At 40.2% G+C, this 25,000-nt stretch overlaps 1 protein-coding gene across 1 annotated transcript in view; it reads right to left on the bottom strand.

The window, feature by feature from the left end:
* The window catches only part of LOC311240748 (kinesin-like protein KIF1C), a 103,990-nt gene that overhangs the window by 8,813 nt on the left and 70,177 nt on the right, over nt 1-25,000 (bottom strand). Inside the window, exons 15-20 of the mRNA XM_084329322.1 lie at nt 23,923-24,002; nt 21,192-21,286; nt 14,483-14,566; nt 10,183-10,363; nt 9,551-9,623; nt 6,521-6,619 (exon numbers count right to left, since the gene is read on the bottom strand). Coding sequence (XP_084185448.1) covers nt 6,521-6,619; nt 9,551-9,623; nt 10,183-10,363; nt 14,483-14,566; nt 21,192-21,286; nt 23,923-24,002 — 612 coding nt within the window. The remainder of the gene's footprint in view (nt 1-6,520; nt 6,620-9,550; nt 9,624-10,182; nt 10,364-14,482; nt 14,567-21,191; nt 21,287-23,922; nt 24,003-25,000) is intronic.

Raw genomic sequence — 25,000 nt, 5'->3', positions numbered from 1 at the left:
ACCATTGAGGACGACGTCGAGTTACAGACTAATTCAAATAAACAAGTCACACATGAAATGAACCCTTTCACTACCACACTACCAAATGGTTAACCCTTTCACTGCGACAATACAGAAGGTTATCCCTTTCACTGCCACATGAAAAAGGGTTAAAGACAGTTCCACAGTGAGGCAGAGTGGTTTGTGATCATCAGTTAGGAGAGTATTCATCGTTAGGGTGTGTTGGAGATCAGGGGTCGGGGGTCATCTGAGTGAGTTGGATGAGCGTCAGCATCGCTGTGAGGTAAGGTGCTAGATTTTCTTTTTTTTGAACTTTCTTTTATTTTGTGTCATATTGAACATCACATTGCATTAATCATACAGTATAATATACTTGATTCACATAGTCAATGACATTTGTTACTCAGGCTCTTCCCTCTTATTCAATTTGTTTAAGGTATTCAGCGTAATCAGAATAAGCTGTATAATCCGAGTACGCCTCTTAAACAACCCAGTGGGGAGGGATTTTTACAATATTTTTTTTTTATGATTTTTTGTAGGATAAGAAACGAAAAAATAAATAGAAAAATAAATTTAGCAAAAGGAAAAAAATATATACTTTAACAGAAAAAAAAGAACAACAAAAAAAGAAAAGAAAAAAAAGAGAGAGAGGGCGTCAGGCTCATGCTAATGTATCTCCAGGTACAAGGTTACAAGTGACCATCTCTGCATAAACATATCTTTTTTCAGTTGCAATTGTGCAGTCATTTCTTCCATTGTATACATCTGTCTCAGTCTCTTGGTCCATTGTTTGATTGTCGGTGGTGCTAGATTTTCAATAAAGGTTTTATAGTAGGGATGTTAACAATTAATCAAAAATCGATTGATTGTTTGTTAAGGATTTACTTGAACACGTGAAATTTGACTATCAAACAATGATGTTACAATGTTGTCTGTCTTAGTTGTCAGTAGAATGGTGTATTTTCAAAGCATGTTTCAATGAACAGATAGAGCACAATATAACTATGAGTGATAGTATATATGTGTGTGTGTGTATATATACAGTATGTATTTACATTATTAGCAAGTACTATATATGTGTATATATACAGATGTAGCAGTTAGGAACATCTACCCTAGCCGAATGGTTTCCGGGTAATTGCCGTATTAACGGTATCAACCAGTAGGGGGCGCTCGGGTTACACCAGGTTTCTTTTCGTCTCTAGTAAAGGTGGAGGTGAGGAGGGGGAAACAGCCCAGAGGGTTGTTCGATTGCTCCGTTTTTCTTTTCTAGGTGAAGATAATTAGAAAAATATTTGAAGCTTTTTTGAGTTCGGTAAATAAATGCTTTGCTTTTTCTCCGTTCTCCGCTTGATATAATTGATCAAATGTCCAATCTAACAAATTTTGTTTGCTCATAATAGCAAACAAAGTGGGCTTTCAGAATATTTCGAGTTATCATCAAATTCAGATGAAGTTGATGAACGATTGTAGATTCATGATGACAAGTGGAACGGCGCAATATATGGATGCTCCGCAGACGCTGTATAACTGATAAAAGATGTAAAGTTTGGCTGCATTTTTAACACCTTGGCAGTCAGGTACTAGGTGAGAACAATAGCTCTAACCCTAACCACTCCCCACTATAATAATAATAATTGTTGTGAAGGATCAGATTAAACCGAATATATATATTTATTCATGGATATATATTTAATAGTATTTGTATATCGTTTGATATCCCTTGTATATTCCTTGTACATATACACGGAATATCCCTTTATTCTACTACAGCCCATAATAGTTCATTCTCTTATTGGACAAAAGGACCAGGCGCCAGGGACAAGCCCCTGGCGTTCAAGTTCAAAGGTACCGACGAGACATGCCTTTACTAGCCTCAGCTCCGCGCAGGAATACGGCTACCGAAAGCAGAGTGGCACTATTTGTCCACCGTGCATATAAATATGGCGCAAGAAATGTAGAATGCCTCTTAGTCCTTTACCCTTCTACCCAACTAAGTAACAAGACGTGAAGCCTCACCCCACGATACCGCGTGCGGTGTAGTACGGCCTGTTTGGCCTTAGAATAGCAGTGAGACCTCGTGCGAATTAATAGCTGAATTGCCAGAGTTTGGCACCGTATTTCTATTAAGTAATAATAGTCTATTATGTATGGTGCATCGTTCGGTTAGAGTTCTAAAGTGAGCAGCACCCCCATCGCTTCCTCGCGTTATCTAGAGTCTTAACCAGGTTGGGCAGACCACGCTTGGTGCTTTCATCCGAGGAGTTCTAGGCGAGGACGAGTGGACCTGCACATTGGATTACCTACCCTGACGACTGCTGAGCCCTATACGGCATGGAATATCTATTTGCTTTGGTGCTTTGATTTGTGGAGCGGATAATCGCCAACACCGGTGAGTGTTGGATTTACCCCGAGAGGAGCCAAGGTGAGACGGCGCTCAGACCAGACTGAGGTCGCCTCGCTTCTTCTCCGTTGTGGACCGACAGCGACAGCTACAGCTATCGTCTACAAGAGAGCCCAAGTGTATTCATCTGTGGATCCAGGTTCTACGGGCACTGTGTTCTGTACCTGAACTCTCCCTAGAAATCGTTGACCAGACGGGATACAGCCGACGGCTCTCCTACCCCCCCTACTGGCTTACAACCGGCGGGACCCTTTACAGTATATCCTGCTATAATCATTAAGTGCCATCGTTATAATTCCCTAAGAGCCAGGTTGTATGCTCGCTTCCTGCGTAACCAGAGATTGGACATTCAGTGTTGATTTGCATACGAGTACTCATTTGCCTTACAAGAGCATTCAATTCAAATCATAAATGTAATCAGTAACTATTATATGTACCCTTTGCTATATATTAAATATTTGACTATTACCTTTGTGTGGACCTGATTTCATATGTGGGAAAGTGTTCATCATACTTAGATATCGTGTACTGTATGGCCAGTAATTAAAGTACATAAAGCGGTAGTGGTTTAATGATACCATACTTATCAATACAGTCAGGGAATTGTACCCCTCAGTTACAATTGGTCCTTCGAGCCGGAGGGTAATTAGTGTAATATTAATATAGTGGTATTAATATTGAAATGGCCTATGATGAACACTCCACGAAACGGTCCTCCTAAAGTAGAACGCCCGCAACGTAGACGACAGCCACCTCAGTACTTAGAGGATTACGCTGTCAGTAAACTACCTAGCCTTCTACAAACAGTAAACGCGGTAAAAGTAGAAAGTAAAATTATGTCCGACCCTATCAACCAGGATACCCCGACCACAGAGGCCCTAGTGGGTTCTAATGTGACTGACCAAGCTCACGGTGGGGACCAGGAGGGAACTGACACGACTTTACCCCCCGCCAAGACCGAAGAAGTAGTCCCCCCAGAGCTCCGGGAGGAAGACAACCCTCCAGAGGTGGAACTCTGCACGGAACAAGATGAGGAGAGCGCCGAGGAGATAGAGCTCCAGGACTCCCCGCAAGGGAGCGCATCCCCGACCGGTACTGCCAGGAGCGGATCACCTCAACCAACGTCTTCCCCCAGCGAGGCAGAGAGGATGCTGGCACAGGCGTTCCTCGCCACCCTGACAGCCTCTACCGAACGCGATCGACTTCAGGGTGAACGCGATCGACTCCAAGCACAGACGCTTAGCGAGCGCGAACATTCTACCATTGAAAGAGAACGCCTCCAAGCGCAGCAACGGAGCGAAGAAGAGCGCGTACGTCTGGAGCTGAGACGCCTCCAGACAGAAGAGAACATTGAGAGAAGCCGCGCCGATGCACAGCACGCCGCCGCCAATGCACAGCGCGACGTCGCAAATGCACAGCTCCACGCCGCCCATGCCAGCGCCAATGCCCAGCGCGACGCCGCCAACGCACAGCGTGACGCCGCCCAGGCCAGCGCCAATGCGCAGCCGCCAATGCCCAGCGCGAAGCAGCGCGCGACGCAGCCCACGCAGCCCACCCCAACAACAGCCTGTTCATGCTGCTGAGGTCAGGCAAGCGCCTACGGTCACACGCTGCAAGAACAGAGAGACTCCGACTCAGCTTCTTCCCCCAGGCCATCAGAACACTGAACTCTCCACTCACAAATACACATGAGCACACACAGACACACACACACGCCAACCGGCAAAAAAAAATCACTTTAAACAAAATGTCACTTTAAAAAATAGAATCTTTAGAAACACTTTAAAAGAAGGAGGTACTGTATAGTTTAGAATAGATACATTAAGAGATAACATTGTAAATTGTATATTGCATAGTAGTGTATATAAGAGCCGGTTTCTCAGGAACCTAGCATGTCTTTTTTTTTTTTACCATGCATTATCTTGTGTCTTATCTATTTAATTTTTTCTATGCCTATTTTATTCTATTTTATTATTGTATTTTGCACAATCAATGCGGGCAAGACCACCCGCATATCACTGTATGCCCTGGTATGTATGTGACAAATAAACCTCTTGATTCTTGATTCTTGAACATGTCATCTAACTAGTGCGCAATGAATTAATCATCTTTTTGACATTGTAAATTGTATGTACTGATGTCATAGTAACTGGTGGGTGTTATATTATTTCAAGATAATAAAGTAGCTACAATGAGTCAATAGATAAAAAGCAGTAATGGCATGTAGGTTACTCACCCTACTCGTGTACAGTAGGCATCCACACTACACAGCATTTACTGACATAAATAAACGCCATGACTCATCCCCTACTCTGGGTATTCAGTAGGTGGTGTCAGAGAGGCAACTACCCATGTGACCTGAGGATAGTAGTACCGCACTTGAAAAACATGTAAATAATTTTGAAATGTTCCATTACAAATTGAATCAATTGTTGTAGTTTTTCTGGTAAATTAATCATTAATCGTGATGCTTCGGAAACAAACAAGTGTGATGGTAACATCAATAAACCCAAAACCAAGTCAAGAAAATACGACAAAGCTTATCTCACTCTCATCTCGCACATCATAATAACAAAGCCATAACGTATCTCCTGGAAGGTGTTAGGTGGGGGAGGGGTTAACTCTAACGGTTAGAGACCAGCGCTCTTGTGAAAGGTCCTCACTCCTTTCCCTTTCCTTCATCCAATCCCTGCTGAGCGCACCTGCCCAGGAGCGCGCGGCTCCATGTGCACCCACCCCCCCCCCCCCCCCCCCAAGAAAAGTACAGGGACAAACAATTATGTTTGATTTTTTTTTTATTATTTTATTAAAACTCATAATAACTAACACAAACTGCCTATAAATTGCCTGTCATCTCCGACAGGATGATGCCGGTCTACTCTGCTGCTCTATTTATAATCGATCCGTTTATTAATGCTTCGCGAGTTGCAAATAAAAAGATGTGGGCTTTTTGGAATATTTCGATTTTATCATCAAATTCAGATGATAAATAAAAACAACTTAACCGGGCAGTTTCTCTCCTCCTCCATTTTCAATTAATATATTTAAATCAAATATTTGTGAAAAAATATTTTATGATGATCTTGTTTGGGAAATATTAGTAATCATTTTTGGAAAGTTGTGCTTCAATCAGCGATTTATCTCTGCTGCTCCCCTACATTTTCAAAAGCCTAGAGAAAGGTTGTCTTAACTTCATCATCATAAGTTATGAATGTCAAATTGATACAAATATTTTTCACCCTGTGCTATGGCTTTCGAGACCTATTTCTGAAGCACTGTGGCTCCTATCAACGCTGCAAATTGGGATCAGACATTATGTTTTTATTACAGGTTCATGGTTCAAAACTGTCAGGTATTAAACTGTGTGGGTATCAAACAAGAGACGGTCAGGCTTTAAAACGGTGTAGGACCCAGGCTTAGAACTGCACCCTGAGAGGGAGGTTTGCCCTGAGTGGGAGGTTCGAAGGGTCAAAGTGGGTATCAAACAGGAGGGAAGACTGTCACGTTTTAAACTGTGGATACCAAACAGAGAAGGTAAAGACAACTTTGAACTGTTGAACAGTAATCCAGAACAATTTTATTTCACTGTAAAAAAATAAAGAAGATTTTATTTACCGGTATTCTATTCTACTATTTTATTGCACTGCACTATTGCACAATTTTACTCTGTCTATTTTAACTTACTCTTTTTATTATTGTCTATATAAAACTGAATCAAACCATAAACAAGGTGGCCTGTTGGGATGTTAGATCCTAATGTGAAAAACTGTGATTTTATATGTCTGCACTTTATGTGCTCATTTTATGCCTGTCTTTTTTCTGTTGTGAAGCACTTTGAGCTGCAGTTTCTGTATGAAAGGTGCTATACAAATAAAGTTTATTATTATTATTATTATTATTATTATTATTATTATTATTATTATTATTATTATTATTATTATTACGGCATTCTGTCAGGCTTTGCACCTCCTGGTGGGAGATAACAGAACAGCAATCAACCTCAAAATCAACCGTGTCGATGCCACGGTAGAATGGTACAGTCCTAAATAATAGCTCCATCTGGATAATGTACTTTATTAGCAGGTAGTATATGTATATATATATATATATATGTACCTTATTAGCAGGTAGTTTTTCTCTCAGAGAAGAAATTAGTCTCCAGCTCTCCTCACAGGAACGCTTGTCCGAGTCGTCTCCACTGTCACTGTCTGCATACTGAACACACACACAGAACAGTGTTAACCCTTTCACTACCACACTACCAAAGGGTTAACCCTTTCACTGCGACAATACAGAAGGTTAACCCTTTCTCTGCCACACGACAAAGGGTTGACCCTTTCACTACCACACTACCGACGGTTCCGTCGGTAGTGTGGCAGTGAAAGGGTTAACCTTCTGTAGTGTGGTAGTGAAAGGGTTAAACAGATTCAGTCTTTCTATCTCAACACTGTTTTGGGTTCCGAGATGGGTGTCGTGTTTCCATTCATTCTCCACATCCTAGTTGAGGAAAACCTTCTGATAATTTACATTTTCATACCTTAAGGATATTTCACTTTAGTAGAACAAGTTTCGGCAGTCTTCAGCAGTAATTTCTAAGAACAGCTACACTATAGTTCTACAGTGTTCCTCAAGGATTTTTTATCATGTTTATCAATTCTCGACTTGTCAAAAATCAGGTTCATCACTTCATGCGGCATCATCTACTGTTGACCTGCGATCCCCTGTCCCTCCTAAAAAATACAAACATGGGTCTATGGGTTCTTTAAGGGTTAACAGATTATTGGCCTAAAATATTTCTCACATTGACTGACCTGACAGGGAATAATACATATATCACCATAACATATACAGTACGGAACGTAGACCAATCTCGGTCACTCTCTTTGTCTGGGAACGCCCAAAACCAAATTCGGTCATGCCCCATTTTGCGCGACATCCAGGCTTTTTTTACTGTCAGCGTTTGGGAATTTCATGTCGACAGGTAGGTGAAGTGAAATTATACTTATTTTAGAATATATATATCAAATTTCATGAGTATTCATCTATATTTAGTCATCTAAAGACTATTAGATATGAACGTATGTACCAGTAAAAAGTGGGAATCTCTAGAATGTGTTTTGGGCGACGGTGTTTACAAGTGCGGGTAGCCTCTCTAATCAACTTAACGTTATACACAACACTTTCTGTTGTCAGTAGATGGCAGCATTGGTTTAAAAGTAGGGATGCTCGATATTGGCTTTTTTACCGATACCGATATACCGATATTGTCCAACTCTTAATTTCCGATACTGATATCAACCGATATCAACCAATAAATGGAATAATTTCTGGTAATTAACATTACATATCTCTTGTTGTGGAATTAACACAACATTATGCATACTTTTGACAATAAATAAAATCAGAATTTGTTCTTACTTGCTTGCCTGGGTAAATAAAGGTTATAGAAATGAAAAAAAATAAAATAAAAAATTAACCGATACCGATATTTTCCGATATCACATTTTAATGCCGATATCGGCCGATAATATCGGTAGGCCGATAATATCGGACATCCCTATTTAAAAGGTGAAAATGTTATGACTACAAATCCCAAGACCTTTATCACCTAGTTCACAGGTCAGCACCGGATTAGGAAAACGTGATCTGAACACAGGAGTGTTAGGTCGCTTTCACATAGTTTTGGTGGACTCGGTGCGGTTCTGGTGGTGAAGTTGCAACATTGTTGCATTCTTCATTTGGTTCGCCTGCGTTCACATAGCAATCTGTCAGGCGCACCGAACTTTCTGAACAATGTCACGCGGTCGAAAAGGGCGCTCGTCTATTGGACAGTGGAAATGTGTGTGTGGCTGCGAGCCCGTGTGTGCGCGCGCGTGTGTGTCTGTGTGTGGACTGCGAGCCCTCCAGATCAGCGGAGGCGAGTTTTGACGTGGCATTGATCCATTGTTCTATTGAAGCTCATTACCACCATCCTCTCGCTAAACAACTTGTACACCACGTTGTTTTTATGAGTGCCCACAAGTAGCTGTTTTATTTAGTCTTCTGCCCATATGTGTAGGTGTGCTTGTTTTGCAGTGAATGCCGTGCGCCTCGGTAATAATATAATAATAAGCCGCGTTTTTTCTTCCTTCTTCCCAAGATGCACAGTTAGATATTAGATAGATAGATAGAGAGATATGCAGTGTGCTTGTTTTGCAGTGAATGCTGCGAGCAGTGGTAATAATAAGCACTTCCTATATTTGGTCCGCTGAAGCGAACCGAGACCTATGTTTTTGGTCGGACCAGAGTTTGTGTGTTTGGTCCGCGGACCGAGTTCGACGCGCATTCACACAAACTCGAAAAACCGAACTATCGAATTCTGGTCCGATAGTCCGGACCAAACAGCCCCTGTGTGAAAGCGACCTTAAACTATTAATGCAACCTGAATATAGTGACCGAGAATAGTCACCTAATTATCTTAACAAAAGTGCATCATTAGCATTATGTTTGTTGTCTAAAGGGGAACATAATGGTACAATTTAAGATTTTAATGTTATCCGCATATAAAGGACAAATAAAACATCGTTCATTTGTAAGAAACCTCAATGAAAACGGCGCAGGGTAAGTTATATTCGCTATCGTTATGAAAATGTGATCGAATCCTATAAAAATGTGGACGAATTTGGTCACTGTGACGTTAGATAAGAATATTAATGTTGTATATTATATATACATATGAGCCTGTGTTGCTCTAACAGTAGGTCAGGCAGACAGATTCATATTTATAGATATGTAACGGTTTGTCATATCGTCACCTTAAGCACCACGGGTCGACAGCACAGACCACTATACCAAGAAGTGAATTCACTGCTTTGTAACGTGTCTTTTAAGGGCGAGAGTGAGTTTAACCCATAGCACCGCTACTCGCCACAGTCACTTCACAACATCTGAAGTCCCTGTTACATATATATAAATATTAAAGTTAATATATATTATTGTTCTAACAGTAGATCAGACAGATATATATATATATTATATACAGTACAGACCAGCCTGTGTTGTTCTAACAGTAGATCAGACAGATATATATATTATATACAGTACAGACCAGCCTGTGTTGTTCTAACAGTAGATCAGACAGATATATATATTATATACAGTACAGACCAGCCTGTGTTGTTCTAACAGTAGATCAGCTTCTTCTTTCTCTCTACGATACTGACTCTCCATGTCCTGAAGTCTGGAAAACATCAATCAATATATCATTCATCATATATATATATATGTTTGGGCTGTCAATCAATGGTTTTTTTAACGTGTTAATAGCATGCATTTTTTGGTTTAATTGCATTAACTAATTAAAAAAAATGCATAGTGAAATGAGTCGTAAAGAAATGCATGACAACATGTTTCTGCCTTCCTTACCATATCTATCTATCTATCTATCATCCATCTCTCTCTCTCCCTCCCTCCCTCCCTCCCTCCCTCTCCACCCACCCACCCACCCACCCACCCACCCACCCACCCACCCACCCACCCACCCACCCACCCACACACACACACACACACACACACACACACACACACACACACACACACACACACACACACACACACACACACACACACACACACACACACACACACACACACACACACACACACACACACACACACACACACACACACACACACACACACACACACACACACACACACACACACACACACACACACACACACACACACACACACACACACACACACACAGTAATAAATCTATCTCTCTTTCTCTCTACCTCTTCTCCATCTCCAGTTTAATGTCTATCCCTTGTTTCTCCAGCAGTTCTTTCTGGGCATAGTTCCAGTCCTCTGGCTCCCCCTGCTGGTCCTGGGTGGCGCTGCGCTCTCTTTCCAAACGCGCTTGCTCTGGGTGGGTGAACCGGAATACATGGTTCTTCCCCATGACAATACGGTTCCCTAGAGAGAGAAAGAGAGAGAGAAAGAGAGAGATTTATTACCAGGTGTGTGTGTGTGTGTGTGTGAGAGGAGAGAGATTTATTACCAGATGTGAGTGTGTGTGAGGAGAGAGAGAGGGAGAGAAAGAGAAAGAGAGATAGATGTATTACCAGGTGTGTGTGTGTATGTGAGGAGAGAGGAAGAGAAAGAGAGAGAAAGCGATAGATTTATTACCAGGTGTATGTGTGTGTGTGAGGAGAGAGAGGGAGAGAAAGAGAGAGAGATAGATGTATTACCAGGTATATGTGTGTGAGGAAAGAGGGAGGGAAAGAGAAAGAGAGATATATGTATTACCAGGTGTGTGTGTGTGTGTGTGTGTGAGGAGAGAAAGAGAGATAGATGTATTACCAGGTGTGTGTGAGGAGAGGGAGAGAAAGAGAGATAGATGTATTAGTGTGTGTGAGAGAGAGAGAGAGAGAGAGAGAGAGAGAGAGAGAGAGAGAGAGAGAGAGAGAGAGAGAGAGAGAGATGCACTTTCTACTACATTGGGAAAGTGAGTTGTGAGTCATTCATTTTAAAATGTACAGAAAGAATCCCAAATGTTTCTCTATTAAGAGAGGAGGAACAAGTAATACTTGTTTTATTTTAAGAAACCACTAAACCTGGGCGGCTGATTGGCGCAGTGGCAAGGCGCTCGCCTCTAACGCAGGAGACGCTGGGTTCGAGCCCAGCTCTCGGCGTTGCTACCGGCTGGCCGGTCGTTCATACTAACACAATTGGCAAGTGTTAGAGGGTGGGAAAGCCGGTGGGTGGGGATTTGACGTTGTAGACAGCGACTCCTACAGGTCGGTTTGGTGACGCCGGTGCGGCGGAAGCAGGAAGTAGCGGGGGCAGTGTGAGCCTCCCACGCGTTACTCCTCGCCACTGAGAGCTCGAGCTGCTGCGGTGAAAAGATGCGACAGGCTGCCTCCTCGTGTACCGGAGGGGACACGTGATGCAAGGCTTCTGTCCTCACTACAACCGACCTGTGGGAGGCATAGTCTAGCAACGTTCAAGACAGGGGAGGGAAGAATTGGATAATACGAAATTGGGATGGGAGAAAAATAGAAAATGGAGAGAAAAAGTGGATAAAAAAAAGAAACCACTAAACCTATGTTTTGACATGATAATTTGTTGTAATATGTTGTAAACTGCTTTGGCAACACTGTTAACCTTTTTTTAAGTTAGCACTTTTGAATTTGAATTTCAGAGAGATTTATTATCAGGCATGTGTGTGTGTCTGTGTGTGTGTGTGTGTGTGTGGGGGGGGGCAAGACAGTAAAGCTTCAGGCTTATTTTTACTACACAGGTAGGAATGCCCTGCTGTAAATTACAGCCAAATATGTCTGTTATTTAACACACACAAAAATGTACACTTGAGCGCAAACACACACACACTCACTCAATTAATACAACTGTCTTCAACCAACCGTCTTCATACAACCAACCGTCTTCATACAACCAACCGTCTTCATACAACCAACTGTCTTCAACCAACTGTCTTCAACCAACTGTCTTCAACCAACTGTCTTCAACCAACTGTCTTCAACCAACTGTCTTCATACAACTGTCTTCATACAACTGTCTTCATACAACTGTCTTCATACAACATTTAAACATGGTGGTTACTAGATGCCACAAATGAGGTTCAGTGAGAATCACATGGACGGTCTAGAAGGAGTTGGAAACAAAATACCATTATAGTGACGATGCATTGTGTTACTATGATTTGGACCATGTATACATCATCACGATTACTACTGTCTGATTGAATTCTGCACTCACTAATGTTCACTACTGTTATCACTATTATCACTATCACCATTATTACTTTGCACTTTGCACTTTGTTCTATGCTCTATTATTATTATTATTATTATTATTATTATTATTATTATTATTATTATTATTATTATTATTATTATTATTATTATTATTATTATTATTATTATTATTATTATTATTATTATTATTATTATTATTATACCTGTACTGCTATCATGCTGTTATCACACCTGCATTTCCCCAAGGGGATTAATAAAGGAACACTTGACTTAACAATACAACTACAATAATACAACTCATTTAAATGTGGTTGCAAAGTGTAAACGGCGCTGCTCCGATATTGAGATCAAATATAAATCAAATGTCATATACACTGCCTAAGAAAGGTAACATATCAGGATTCAAATAATAATAAACAGATGTACAAATATTAAATAATTGATATATTGGCAGCATCAGAGACTCACTTCTACATCTGAGGACACATCACTGATGATAGATGGATACAATATTTTCAGGAATTACAGGAATGCATGTGGAGGAGGAGTTGTTTGCTATGTTCAATGTCACATACTGTACCTGATAAAGTTAGGCAGGAACTAATGGCATCAGATATTGAAGTACTGTGGTTACAAGTTTGTAACATCTTAAGCAGATATTAATAGGATGTTGTTACAGACCCCTAATGCTAAAAGTTGGTATTCAGAAGGTGCTCTTTGTATACTGGGGAGCCAGTAGAAAAACAACGAAGTTCAAGGCACTCTTCATATATAAAAAAGCTTTAATATATTGCTTTGTTCATGTTTGAACAATAAAAAACGACCAACATGTTTTGGCCTAGCTGTCAGCCTTCTTCAGTGAGCATTTAGTCAGCCTAAGGTCTAGCTGTCATAATAAGTGATATGTAGCCTATATTGCAGGAGGTAGCCTGTCTGTCTAGATGTTGGAGGACCTCTGGAGGCATTTGCTATTATGACAGCTAGACCTCAGGCTGACTAAATGCTCACACATGAGCTTGCTTGAGTGATTAGCACGGCCTCCTTTATAATATGGCTCAGAGTTAATTTGTTTGTATGCCCTGAAGAAGGCCGACACCTAGGCTGAAACATGTTGGCAGTGTTGATACGCTGTTTTAAAGATCCCATGAAACGTTCCAAAATGTTCCTCCTTTTAGATTTGAACCCCTAAAACATGTCCAATACATTTAGATTTTGAACCCCCAAAACATGTCCAATACATTTAGATTTTGAACCCCCAAAACATGTCCAATACATTTAGATTTGAACCCCCAAACCATGTCCAATACATTTAGATTTGAACCCCCAAAACATGTCCAATACATTTAGATTTGAACCCCCCAAAACATGTCCAATACATTTAGACAATGCACGGGTAATTTAGGATGTCTATCAAACATAAATTAAATCAGCTTCTCGCCCGCCCCAAAAGTCTGTTGCATTCGGAAATACGGTAAATCGCAGAAGCTTGCAGTGTAAATTCCGTTTTTGTGGATCTTCAACAAACAACCGTTATTCCGAGTCTTTCAATCTACAATATAAAGGATGTCTGTTTAGCCCTGTGCCGTTTACATGGATACACACTACAGCTCCTGCATCCCGATGTCAAATATCCGACCACAGACCACCGCAACACTTCCGGTATTCTGAATCATGGGAGAGAGAGCGGGGGGAGAAAATGAATGAATGTGGATGAGAGCCTCGGCATTAAGTGGTTGTAGCTTTGGCTGTGGGGGTGCTGGAGACATGATCCAATAGACTTTTATACGCCGGAGTCTCCTGAACACGGAGAGACCAATCCCAAATCGATCTGCACTTTCTTGCACCTACTCCCGAATTCCGCATAAGCAGATTGCCCATGGAGTCTCTCTGGATTTTCCAGAGATCTAGGTTTATCAATCTGCGCATGCGCAGTTCGGGAGTCGGTGCGGGAAAGTGACTATAGCTCAGCCGAAAAAGTGCAGATCGACTTGGGATTGGTCTCTCCGTGTTCAGGAGACTCGGGCGTATAAAAGTCTATTGGATCATGTCTCCAGCCCCCCCACAGCCGTAGCTACAACCACTTAATGTCAAGGCTCTCATCCACATTCATACATTTTCTCCCCCCGCTCTCTCCTCCATGAGCTCAATGTAACGTGGAAGTGCAGTGGTCTATAGAAGTCAGCCTATGAGAGGCAGGGGGAGGGGAGGGCGTGTTTGTACAGCACTGTCACTGCTGACTGGAATATTACTTTATGTTATGAACTTGAATACTCAACGAAAAACAAATAACATTGAAAGAAAAGATTAATAAACCTACCTTGTTTCAGGGTCAGGGGGTCAGTTATCTGTTTTCCATTCACATACGTCTCTGCTCCAATCAATGGCTCCAATGTAACCACCACTATAGAGAGAGAGAGAGAGAGATTTTAATTATCCATTAAACATGGTAGAACCTCTTTACATTTGTCGACACATGCTGATGGAAGAATATAACAGAACAGAACAAAGTAGAATACAACAGAACAGAATACAACAGAACAGAGTAGAATGGAACAGTTTTGTCGTCATTTTGCAAAGAAAAAGTGATTTCCTTCTCCTTTACTTTGTCATCTTGTCCTTTATCCCTTTGTCGTGTGGCAGTGAAAGTGTTAACCTTCTGTATTGTCGCAGTGAAAAGGTTAACCCTTTGGTAGTGAAAGGGTTAACTCTAGGGATGTCCCGATCCGATCACGTGATCGATCGCGTGATTTTCCGAAGATCGGGATCGAAAAAAAAATAAGAAAAAAAAATGATTTTTTTTTTACTTTTTTTTTTGTTATTCAACAAACATGACCATGTTCATGTCTTAAACTCATACTGAGGCCTTAGTTTTGGCTTTAAATTGCATATGATCATTCATTTATTTATTGTCACACAGAGCAGAAGAATTTTGCCAAAACAAACCAATAGTATCCAGCTGCAGAACGGCAGACCAGCCACACTTCAGACCATATATATATATTTTTTTATCCCAATTTCTCACATCCATTCACCCTGAATGTTGACGGTATCCAGGTGAAAAGTTTACTTCATTCAAGCGAGGCATTGCAATCCTTGACATAAATCATTTGATGTATAATTAAATCAAAGGAAATTCGTTTGGGTCTGAGAATGTGGCTGGTCTGCCGTTCTGTAGCTGGATACTATTGGTTTGTTTTGGCAAAATTCTTCTGCTCTGTGTGACAATAAATAAATAAATAAATGATGATATGCAATTTAAAACCAAAACTAAGGCCTCAGTATGAGTTTAAGACGTAAACATGGTTTGTTGAATAAAAAATGTAAAGTAAAAAAAACATTTTTTTTGATCGGATCGGGAAAGATCGGTATCGGTAGATACTCAAAATCACATGATCGGATCGGGAGCAAAAAAACGTGATCGGGACATCCCTAGTTAACTCTTTTTAGTTTCAAGATGTGCCGTCCGCCTGAGGCCAGTATTCAACAGAAATGACCGGATCTTGTAAATCTCCGCCCCCTCTATGAGAAAGACCTGAGGCTGGTGACACAGGCCGACCTGAGCTGCACCACTAAGCTCGTTTGGGCTAGATATTTTTACTATTTTAAACTGCTGCGTCAACATTTGTATTAATAGATACATTTTTGATTAAATAAAGACCTTGTTCAAGGTAAAGAGCCTGTATGAACCAAGCTAGTTTAATAAAGACCTTGTTCAAGGTAAAGAGCCTGTATGAACCAAGCTAGTTTAATAAAGACCTTGTTCAAGGTAAAGAGCCTGTATGAACCAAGCTAGTTTAATAAAGACCTTGTTCAAGGTAAAGAGCCTGTATGAACCAAGCTAGTTTAATAAAGACCTTGTTCAAGGTAAAGAGCCTGTATGAACCACAGATGAAGCTAGTTTAATAAAGACCATGTTCAAGGTAAAGAGCCTGTATGAACCAAGCTAGTTTAATAAAGACCTTGTTCAAGGTAAATAGCCTGTGTGAACCAGGCTAGTTTAATAAAGACCTTGTTCAAGGTAAAGAGCCTGTATGAACCACAGATGAAGCTAGTTTAATAAAGACCTTGTTCAAGGTAAAGAGCCTGTATGAACCACAGATGAAGCTAGTTTAATAAAGACCTTGTTCAAGGTAAAGAGCCTGTATGAACCACAGATGAAGCTAGTTTAATAAAGACCATGTTCAAGGTAAAGAGCCTGTATGAACCACAGATGAAGCTAGTTTAATAAAGACCTTGTTCAAGGTAAAGAGCCTGTATGAACCAGGCTAGTTTAATAAAGACCTTGTTCAAGGTAAAGAGCCTGTATGAACCAAGCTAGTTTAATAAAGACCTTGTTCAAGGTAAAGAGCCTGTATGAACCAAGCTAGTTTAATAAAGACCTTGTTCAAGGTAAAGAGCCTGTATGAACCACAGATGAAGCTAGTTTAATAAAGACCATGTTCAAGGTAAAGAGCCTGTATGAACCAGGCTAGTTTAATAAAGACCTTGTTCAAGCTAAAGAGCCTGTATGAACCAAGCTAGTTTAATAAAGACCTTGTTCAAGGTAAAGAGCCTGTATGAACCACAGATGAAGCTAGTTTAATAAAGACCTGTTCAAGGTAAAGAGCCTGTATGAACCACAGATGAAGCTAGTTTAATAAAGACCTGTTCAAGGTAAAGAGCCTGTATGAACCAGGCTAGTTTAATAAAGACCTGTATGAACCACAGATCATGTTTAATAACACATTCATTTTACCAGGCTGAAGGAGCTGCCCTCCCTTATTTGGGCATACAAATTATGACCCCTGTAAGAGGTCTACAGAGTAGAATATAACACATTGGAATAGAGCACAACACATAAACAATAACAGAGAGCAATGAGCAATAAGTTTGCTTATTGAAATAAAACTGTGGGTAGCCATACACACATACACATGCACACACAAAGGATGGTGTATGGGGAGGGCACAGGAAACATGAGTGTGTAATGGGGGGGGGGGAGTGAGGTTACCCTGGTAACCAATGGAAAGGTTGCTATTGAAACGATACCTGACTGTATTCCTGGCAAGCTTTTACAGACAGAGAAAGAGAGAGAGTCACAGAGAGTACACACACACACACACACACACACACACACACACACACACACACACACACACACACACACACACACACACAGTCACACACACACAGTCACACACACACACACACAGTCACACATACCGCTCCCAAACCGTAACTGTAACCTTTGTTTAACATTGCAAGATATGTATGCATTTATTATTATTTTGTAAATGTTTGAATATCAACATTATCTGGCCATCCTCAGCATCAAACCCATCTCACCTCATCTGACAGTAATTTCAAGACAGTGAGATACATATTTGTGGAAAAGGGTCTGAATGTTCAGAATGTTACACTAAACATGTAAACTGAATGTAAGTTCAGAATGTTGTGCTCTTATACTAAACATGTAAACTGAATGTAAGTTCAGAATTAGGGCTGCAACTAACGATTATTTTGGTAATCGACTAATCTGTTGATTATTTTTTCGATTACGGTAGTCGACTAATCTAACGATTATTTTTGTCATTCGATTAGTCGACTAATCTAATGATTATTTTTGTCACACCCTCAATCTCTGCTTCCTGTGGGCATGGCTCCTTCTCCAATGCATGTTTTACCTCACATGCTCAAGTCTGCACACCTGTGAATGTCACCCTGTTGTCCAGTCCCTCTGCCTTAACAGTTAACTTAACATAACATGATGATCCCATAGCAAATTAAAATAATGACTCATGAAACATTTGAATTTGGATCTTAAGCAACTTTAAATCAAAATGTATTTGAACAATACAACAATCACTCATAACAAGATAAATAAATTAAATAATACAAATTAAAGTGGAAGTGTTTAAATAACTAAAGAAAATATATAGCAGACTTCTTAGCTTAACATCCCAGGGAACTAATGGGATAACTGGGGATGTTGTTTGCTCCTGACAAGAGTCTCAAAGTCTGGGGTGATGGTAGACAAAGCAACTCTGAGGTCATGCTCAATGTCCAATCTGTTCCTCTGCTTTGTCTTCAGCTGGACCAGAGCTGAGAAGCCACTTTCACAAAGATAGGTAATGCAAAAAAAAAAAAAAAAAATTATATAAAAAAAAAAAGTTTTTATTTTTATTTTTTTTAATGACTAATCGACGCAAAAATTCTGCATCGACGAGTTTTTATGATCGTCGTCGTCGATTATGTCGACTAATCATTGCAGCCCTATTCAGAATGTTGTGCTCTTATACTAAACATGTAAACTGAATGCAAGTTCAGAATGTTGTGCTCTTATACTAAACATGTAAACTGAATGTAAGTTCAGAATGTTGTGCTCTTATACTAAACGTATAAATGTACATCGCCTTGGGTTGAAATATGAGGATTTAGCCTATTTGGTTCCTTTTCTTTTCTAACCCTGCTCTCAAGGTACCGACATTTGGCACCGATTAATCGAACGTGAATAGGTACTCAGTAGTATTAATCTAACGTGAATAGGTACTCAGTGGTATTAATCTAACATGAATAGGTACTCAGTAGTATTAATCTAACGTGAATAGGTACTCAGTGAATAGGTAATCAGTAGTATTAATCTAACGTGAATAGGTACTCGGTAGAATTAATCTAACGTGAATAGATACTCGGTGGTATTAATCTAACGTGAATAGGTACTCAGTAGTATTAATCTAACGTGAATAGGTACTCAGTGAATAGGTAATCAGTAGTATTAATCTAACGTGAATAGGTACTCAGTAGTATTAATCTAACGTGAATAGATACTCAGTGAATAGGTACTCAGTAGTATTAATCTAACGTGAATAGGTACTCAGTAGTATTAATCTAACATGAATAGGTACTCAGTAGTATTAATCTAACGCGAATAGGTACTCGGTAGTATTAATCTAACGTAAATAGGTACTCAGTGAATAGGTACTCAGTAGTATTAATCTAACGTGAATAGGTACTCAGTGAATAGGTACTCAGTAGTATTAATCTAACGTGAATAGGTACTCAGTGGTATTAATCTAACGTGAATAGGTACTCAGTGGTATTAATCTAACGTGAATAGGTACTCAGTAGTATTAATCTAACGTGAATAGGTACTCAGTGAATAGGTAATCAGTAGTATTAATCTAACGTGAATAGGTACTCAGTAGTATTAATCTAACGTGAATAGATACTCAGTGAATAGGTACTCAGTAGTATTAATCTAACGTGAATAGGTACTCAGTAGTATTAATCTAACGTGAATAGGTACTCAGTAGTATTAATCTAACGTGAATAGGTACTCAGTAGTATTAATCTAACGTGAATAGGTACTCAGTGAATAGGTACTCAGTAGTATTAATATAACGTGAATAGGTACTCAGTGAATAGGTACTCAGTAGTATTAATCGAACGTGAATAGGTACTCAGTAGTATTAATCTAACATGAATAGGTACTCAGTGAATAGGTACTCAGTAGTATTAATCTAACGTGAATAGGTACTCAGTAGTATTAATCTAACGTGAATAGGTACTCGGTAGTATTAATCTAACGTGAATAGGTACTCAGTGAATAGGTACTCAGTAGTATTAATCTAACGTGAATAGGTACTCAGTGAATAGGTACTCAGTAGTATTAATATAACGTGAATAGGTCCTCAGTAGTATTAATCTAACATGAATAGGTGCTCAGTAGTATTAATCGAACGTGAATAGGTACTCAGTAGTATTAATCGAACGTGAATAGGTACTCAGTAGTATTAATCGAATGTGAATAGGTACCCAGTAGTATTAATCTAACGTGAATAGGTACTCAGTAGTATTAATCTAACGTGAATAGGTACTCAGTGAATAGGTACTCAGTAGTATTAATCTAACGTGAATAGGTACTCAGTAGTATTAATCTAACGTGAATAGGTACTCAGTGGTATTAATCTAACGCGAATAAGTACTCAGTAGTATTAATCTAACGTGAATAGGTACTCAGTAGTATTAATCTAACGTGAATAGGTACTCAGTAGTATTAATCTAACGTGAATATGTACTCAGTGAATAGGTACTCAGTAGTATTAATCTAACGTGAATAGGTACTCAGTGAATAGGTACTCAGTAGTATTAATCTAACGTGAATAGGTACTCAGTGAATAGGTACTCAGTAGTATTAATCTAACGTGAATAGGTACTCAGTGAATAGGTACTCAGTAGTATTAATCTAACGTGAATAGGTACTCAGTAGTATTAATCTAACGTGAATAGGTACTCAGTGAATAGGTACTCAGTAGTATTAATCTAACGTGAATAGGTACTCAGTGAATAGGTACTCAGTAGTATTAATCTAACGTGAATAGGTACTCAGTAGTATTAATCTAACGTGAATAGGTACTCAGTGAATAGGTACTCAGTAGTATTAATCTAACGTGAATAGGTACTCAGTGAATAGGTACTCAGTAGTATTAATCTAACGTGAATAGGTACTCAGTGAATAGGTACTCAGTAGTATTAATCTAACGTGAATAGGTACTCAGTAGTATTAATCTAACGTGAATAGGTACTCAGTGAATAGGTACTCAGTAGTATTAATCTAACGTGAATAGGTACTCAGTGAATAGGTAATCAGTAGTATTAATCTAACGTGAATAGGTACTCAGTAGTATTAATCTAACGTGAATAGGTACTCAGTGAATAGGTACTCAGTAGTATTAATCTAACGTGAATAGGTACTCAGTAGTATTAATCTAACGTGAATAGGTACTCAGTGAATAGGTACTCAGTAGTATTAATCTAACGTGAATAGGTACTCAGTAGTATTAATCTAACGTGAATAGGTACTCAGTGAATAGGTACTCAGTAGTATTAATCTAACGTGAATAGGTACTCAGTAGTATTAATCTAACGTGAATAGGTACTCAGTGAATAGGTACTCAGTAGTATTAATCTAACGTGAATAGGTACTCAGTAGGACCCACAGATGTACCCTCGAGTCTAAAGTACTGACTTCAGTAGCAACTCCTCACCTTCTCCCTGGTCGTTGGTCTCGCTGATGAACACACAGTGGATCTCTTTAATAAACTGACCAGACAACTTAATGTCTACGTCCTGCTGACCAACCCTGTTGAGAGAGAGACAGAGACACAGAGAGAGAGATAGAGAGAGAGAGATAGAGAGAGGGAGATAAAGAGACACAGAGAGAGACAAAGAGAGGGGGAGAAAGAGACAGAGAGACACAGATAGAGAGAGACAGATATACAGAGAGAGAGAGACAGGGAAAGAGAACTCTTTATAATACATTCAATCTCTTGCCTACAGCCTATATGCACCGTATAAGCCCTGCCCACTCCTGCCGTAGTCACTTATCTTCCTGTAGCAGAACGTCGTGATGAAGATGCTAGTGTGGATATTTCTAGATGATCTACTAATCAATGAGCACAGAACTGTTTAGCAAGTAAATTCTCCTTACAGAGATGTGTGTAAAGAACAGAACCAGGGGCTTGGTGACAGACCTGGAAGGCTCATATATCCCTGTCTAGGTACTGTGTCAGGTGGAATTACAAAAGCAGCAAGTTGCCAGCGTCCTTGTTGCCTAGCAACATAAAGTGAATAGATGGTTTCAGCTTGATAAACATCTTAAAAAGGGGCGTTTGATTTCCTGTTAGTTGTTGATATTACCGAACACTGCAACAGGATTGATTGATTTATTGATTGATTGAAAACTTTATTAACAGATTGCAGAATGGGTACAGTACAGTACAGCTCAATACATACAATTGTTAAGGGGATGCAGGGTCCCCCATTTTCAATTCATCATAACATATATGACACACACAACATATAGATAGACAGTACTGCTACATCTATACATTTATGACATACCAGATTTGCAAATACAGTACTGTTTGTGATACAAAAAGAGTCCAGAAAAGAGTATATACATTTGACGTAGAAACTGTACACTGGAGGAGGTTGGGTAGGTGGGGGACACTGTACAAGCAAAACTGTACATTGGAATATTGACAAAACCATACTTAGTCATTTACTGTACATTGGAGGGGGTTGGGTTGGGACATTTACAGGGGCCAGTTTCGAATTGCAGTCTCCCGTAGGTGCTCTTTGAGAGTGGTTTTGAAAGTGGGTAGTGATTCCCATTCCTTTACAGCTGTGGGTCGGGCGTTCCACATCGATGTGGCATAAGGAGATCAGCTACAGTCCAAGCCGCGTGTAGCTTATTGCCAGCGGAAGAGTGCAAGAATACTTCCGCATTCGTCACCGCACGCCAGTACGGTAATGCGCCTTTCCTTTCGCCCCGCTCAGACAAATGCATGTAGTACAACGCAGCATTTCCGCGTACATTGCAACGAATCACTTGGAGTTTGAAAGTGATATCAGAAGAAACTACTCAACCTCGGCTGTCTTTAACTAGCAGGACGCTAGTGGGCTAGTCGCTAAAATATATATCGTTTTATATATAATTGTACCAACACAGATATTAGGCAGTACACACATTGTCCTGCAATACATGTACAGTGAATGCACAGCTACATTCGCCATATATTTCTATCGCTGCTGCGGTCTACAGTGAAATGCAATATTATTATTATTATTGTAAAGATTATCATTACAATCGCAGCCTGGAGAGGCAATGTTACAAGTGTACGAGGTTTGTGTGCAAAGAGCACAGCCTCTCAATTTGCACAACGTGCACAAAATAATAATTGTAATGATCTTTACAATAATAATAATATTGCATTTCACTGTAGACCGCAGCAGCGATAGAAATATATGGCGAATGTAGCTGTGCATTCACTGTACATGTATTGCAGGACAATGTGTGTACTGCCTAATATCTGTGTGTTGGTACAATTATATATAAAACGATATATATATTTGAGCGACTAGCCCACTAGCGAGGCAACCTCCTGCACCATCGCAGCAGCGCCGAGCGTGGTGATACAAGCGGGCTGCTCTGAGGAGAGGAGCCCCTTCACGCTAGTGGGCTAGTCGCTAAAATATATATCGTTTTATATATAATTGTACCAACACAGATATTAGGCAGTACACACATTGTCCTGCAATACATGTACAGTGAATGCACAGCTACATTCGCCATATATTTCTATCGCTGCTGCGGTCTACAGTGAAATGCAATATTATTATTATTGTAAAGATCATTACAATTATTATTTTGTGCACGTTGTGCAAATTGAGAGGCTGTGCTCTTTGCACACAACCCTCGTACACTTGTAACATTGCCTCTCCAGGCTGCGATTGTAATGATAATCTTTACAATAATAATAATAATATTGCATTTCACTGTAGACCGCAGCAGCGATAGAAATATATGGCGAATGTAGCTGTGCATTCACTGTACATGTATTGCAGGACAATGTGTGTACTGCCTAATATCTGTGTTGGTACAATTATATATAAAACGATATATATTTTAGCGACTAGCCCACTAGCGTCCTGCTAGTTAAAGACAGCCGAGGTTGAGTAGTTTCTTCTGATATCACTTTCAAACTCCAAGTGATTCGTTGCAATGTACGCGGAAATGCTGCGTTGTACTACATGCATTTGTCTGAGCGGGGCGAAAGGAAAGGCGCATTACCGTACTGGCGTGCGGTGACGAATGCGGAAGTATTCTTGCACTCTTCCGCTGGCAATAAGCTACACGCGTCCAAGCCGTCTCCTAGCAACATACATCTCCACTGAAACTGTCTGTGTGTTGTGGTGTTGCTATAGCAACTATACCTGGTGACGCCCTCTTTGATGTAGTACAACAGACATTCTGACATCAGAGGGTCCTCGTTCAGATTCACCAGGTGAGGCGTCTGGAACACACACATGCACGCGCGCGCACACACACACACACACACACACACATCAAGACATTAATCCTTTCACTGCCACAATACACAGAAGGTTAACCCTTTCACTGCCACACAACAGCAGGTTAACCCTTTCACTGCCACACTACAGAAGGTTAACCCTTTACTATCAGTGTAGTGTGATAGTAAAGGGTTAACCTTCTGTAGTGTGGCAGTGAAAGGGTAAAGGAAGGTTCATATTGTCCTGTCCTGTGGTGTGTGTGTGTGTCTGTGTGGTTTGTATGTGTGCATGTGTGTGTGTGCATGTGTGTGTGTGTGTGTGTGTGTGTGTGTGTGTGTGTGTGTGTGTGTATGAGCGCACGCATGTATATGTGTGTGTGCGTGTGTGTGCAGGGGGGATCTGATTGCAGACAGTGTCAGTTCCACACTCGGGTCACCTGCAACAGTGCTGTATAAGCACACCAGTGTGAAGCCATGTATGTGCAATCTGTGTAGTGACAATTCACTGTTCTCTGATATTCAGCAAACACCCCCGATGTTGTTATTGTTAATGAGAATAACAGAGAGGTTCTCATTCTAGAAGTTGGCTGCACGTTTGACTACAGTCTAGAAGAAGCCTTTACAACCAAAAATTTGAAGTATCAACTGTTAGAGCATACAATATCACAACTGGGCTACAACTGTAAACTTGTAGTCTTCATATTTGGAAGCCTGGGTCATGTTCATAAGTTGGGTGTTAGAGGCCTTCAGATGGCCGGTCTTCCGAAGAGAAGAGCCAAACAGTTAGCAAGATATTGCTCAGTGTCAGCAATTATTGGCAGCCGCGCAATTTGGAGAAGACGCTGCTATCTGTATCCATGAGCTGTGTGTTGATTGTCAGGTTCATCATCCTATGTGTGTGTGTGTGTGTAACTTTGGTTCCCATTGTCAATTTGGGCACGAATGTATCAGAATAACCCACAATGTAAAAGTGCACTGATAATATTTGTGTTCTTTAAACA

This window comes from Notolepis coatsorum (genome assembly GCF_963971535.1).
Source record: "Notolepis coatsorum genome assembly, chromosome: 1".
Taxonomy (NCBI): Eukaryota; Metazoa; Chordata; class Actinopteri; order Aulopiformes; family Paralepididae; genus Notolepis; species Notolepis coatsorum.
Note: the sequence above shows the minus strand (reverse complement) of the source record. Positions and strands in the feature narration are given on the sequence as shown.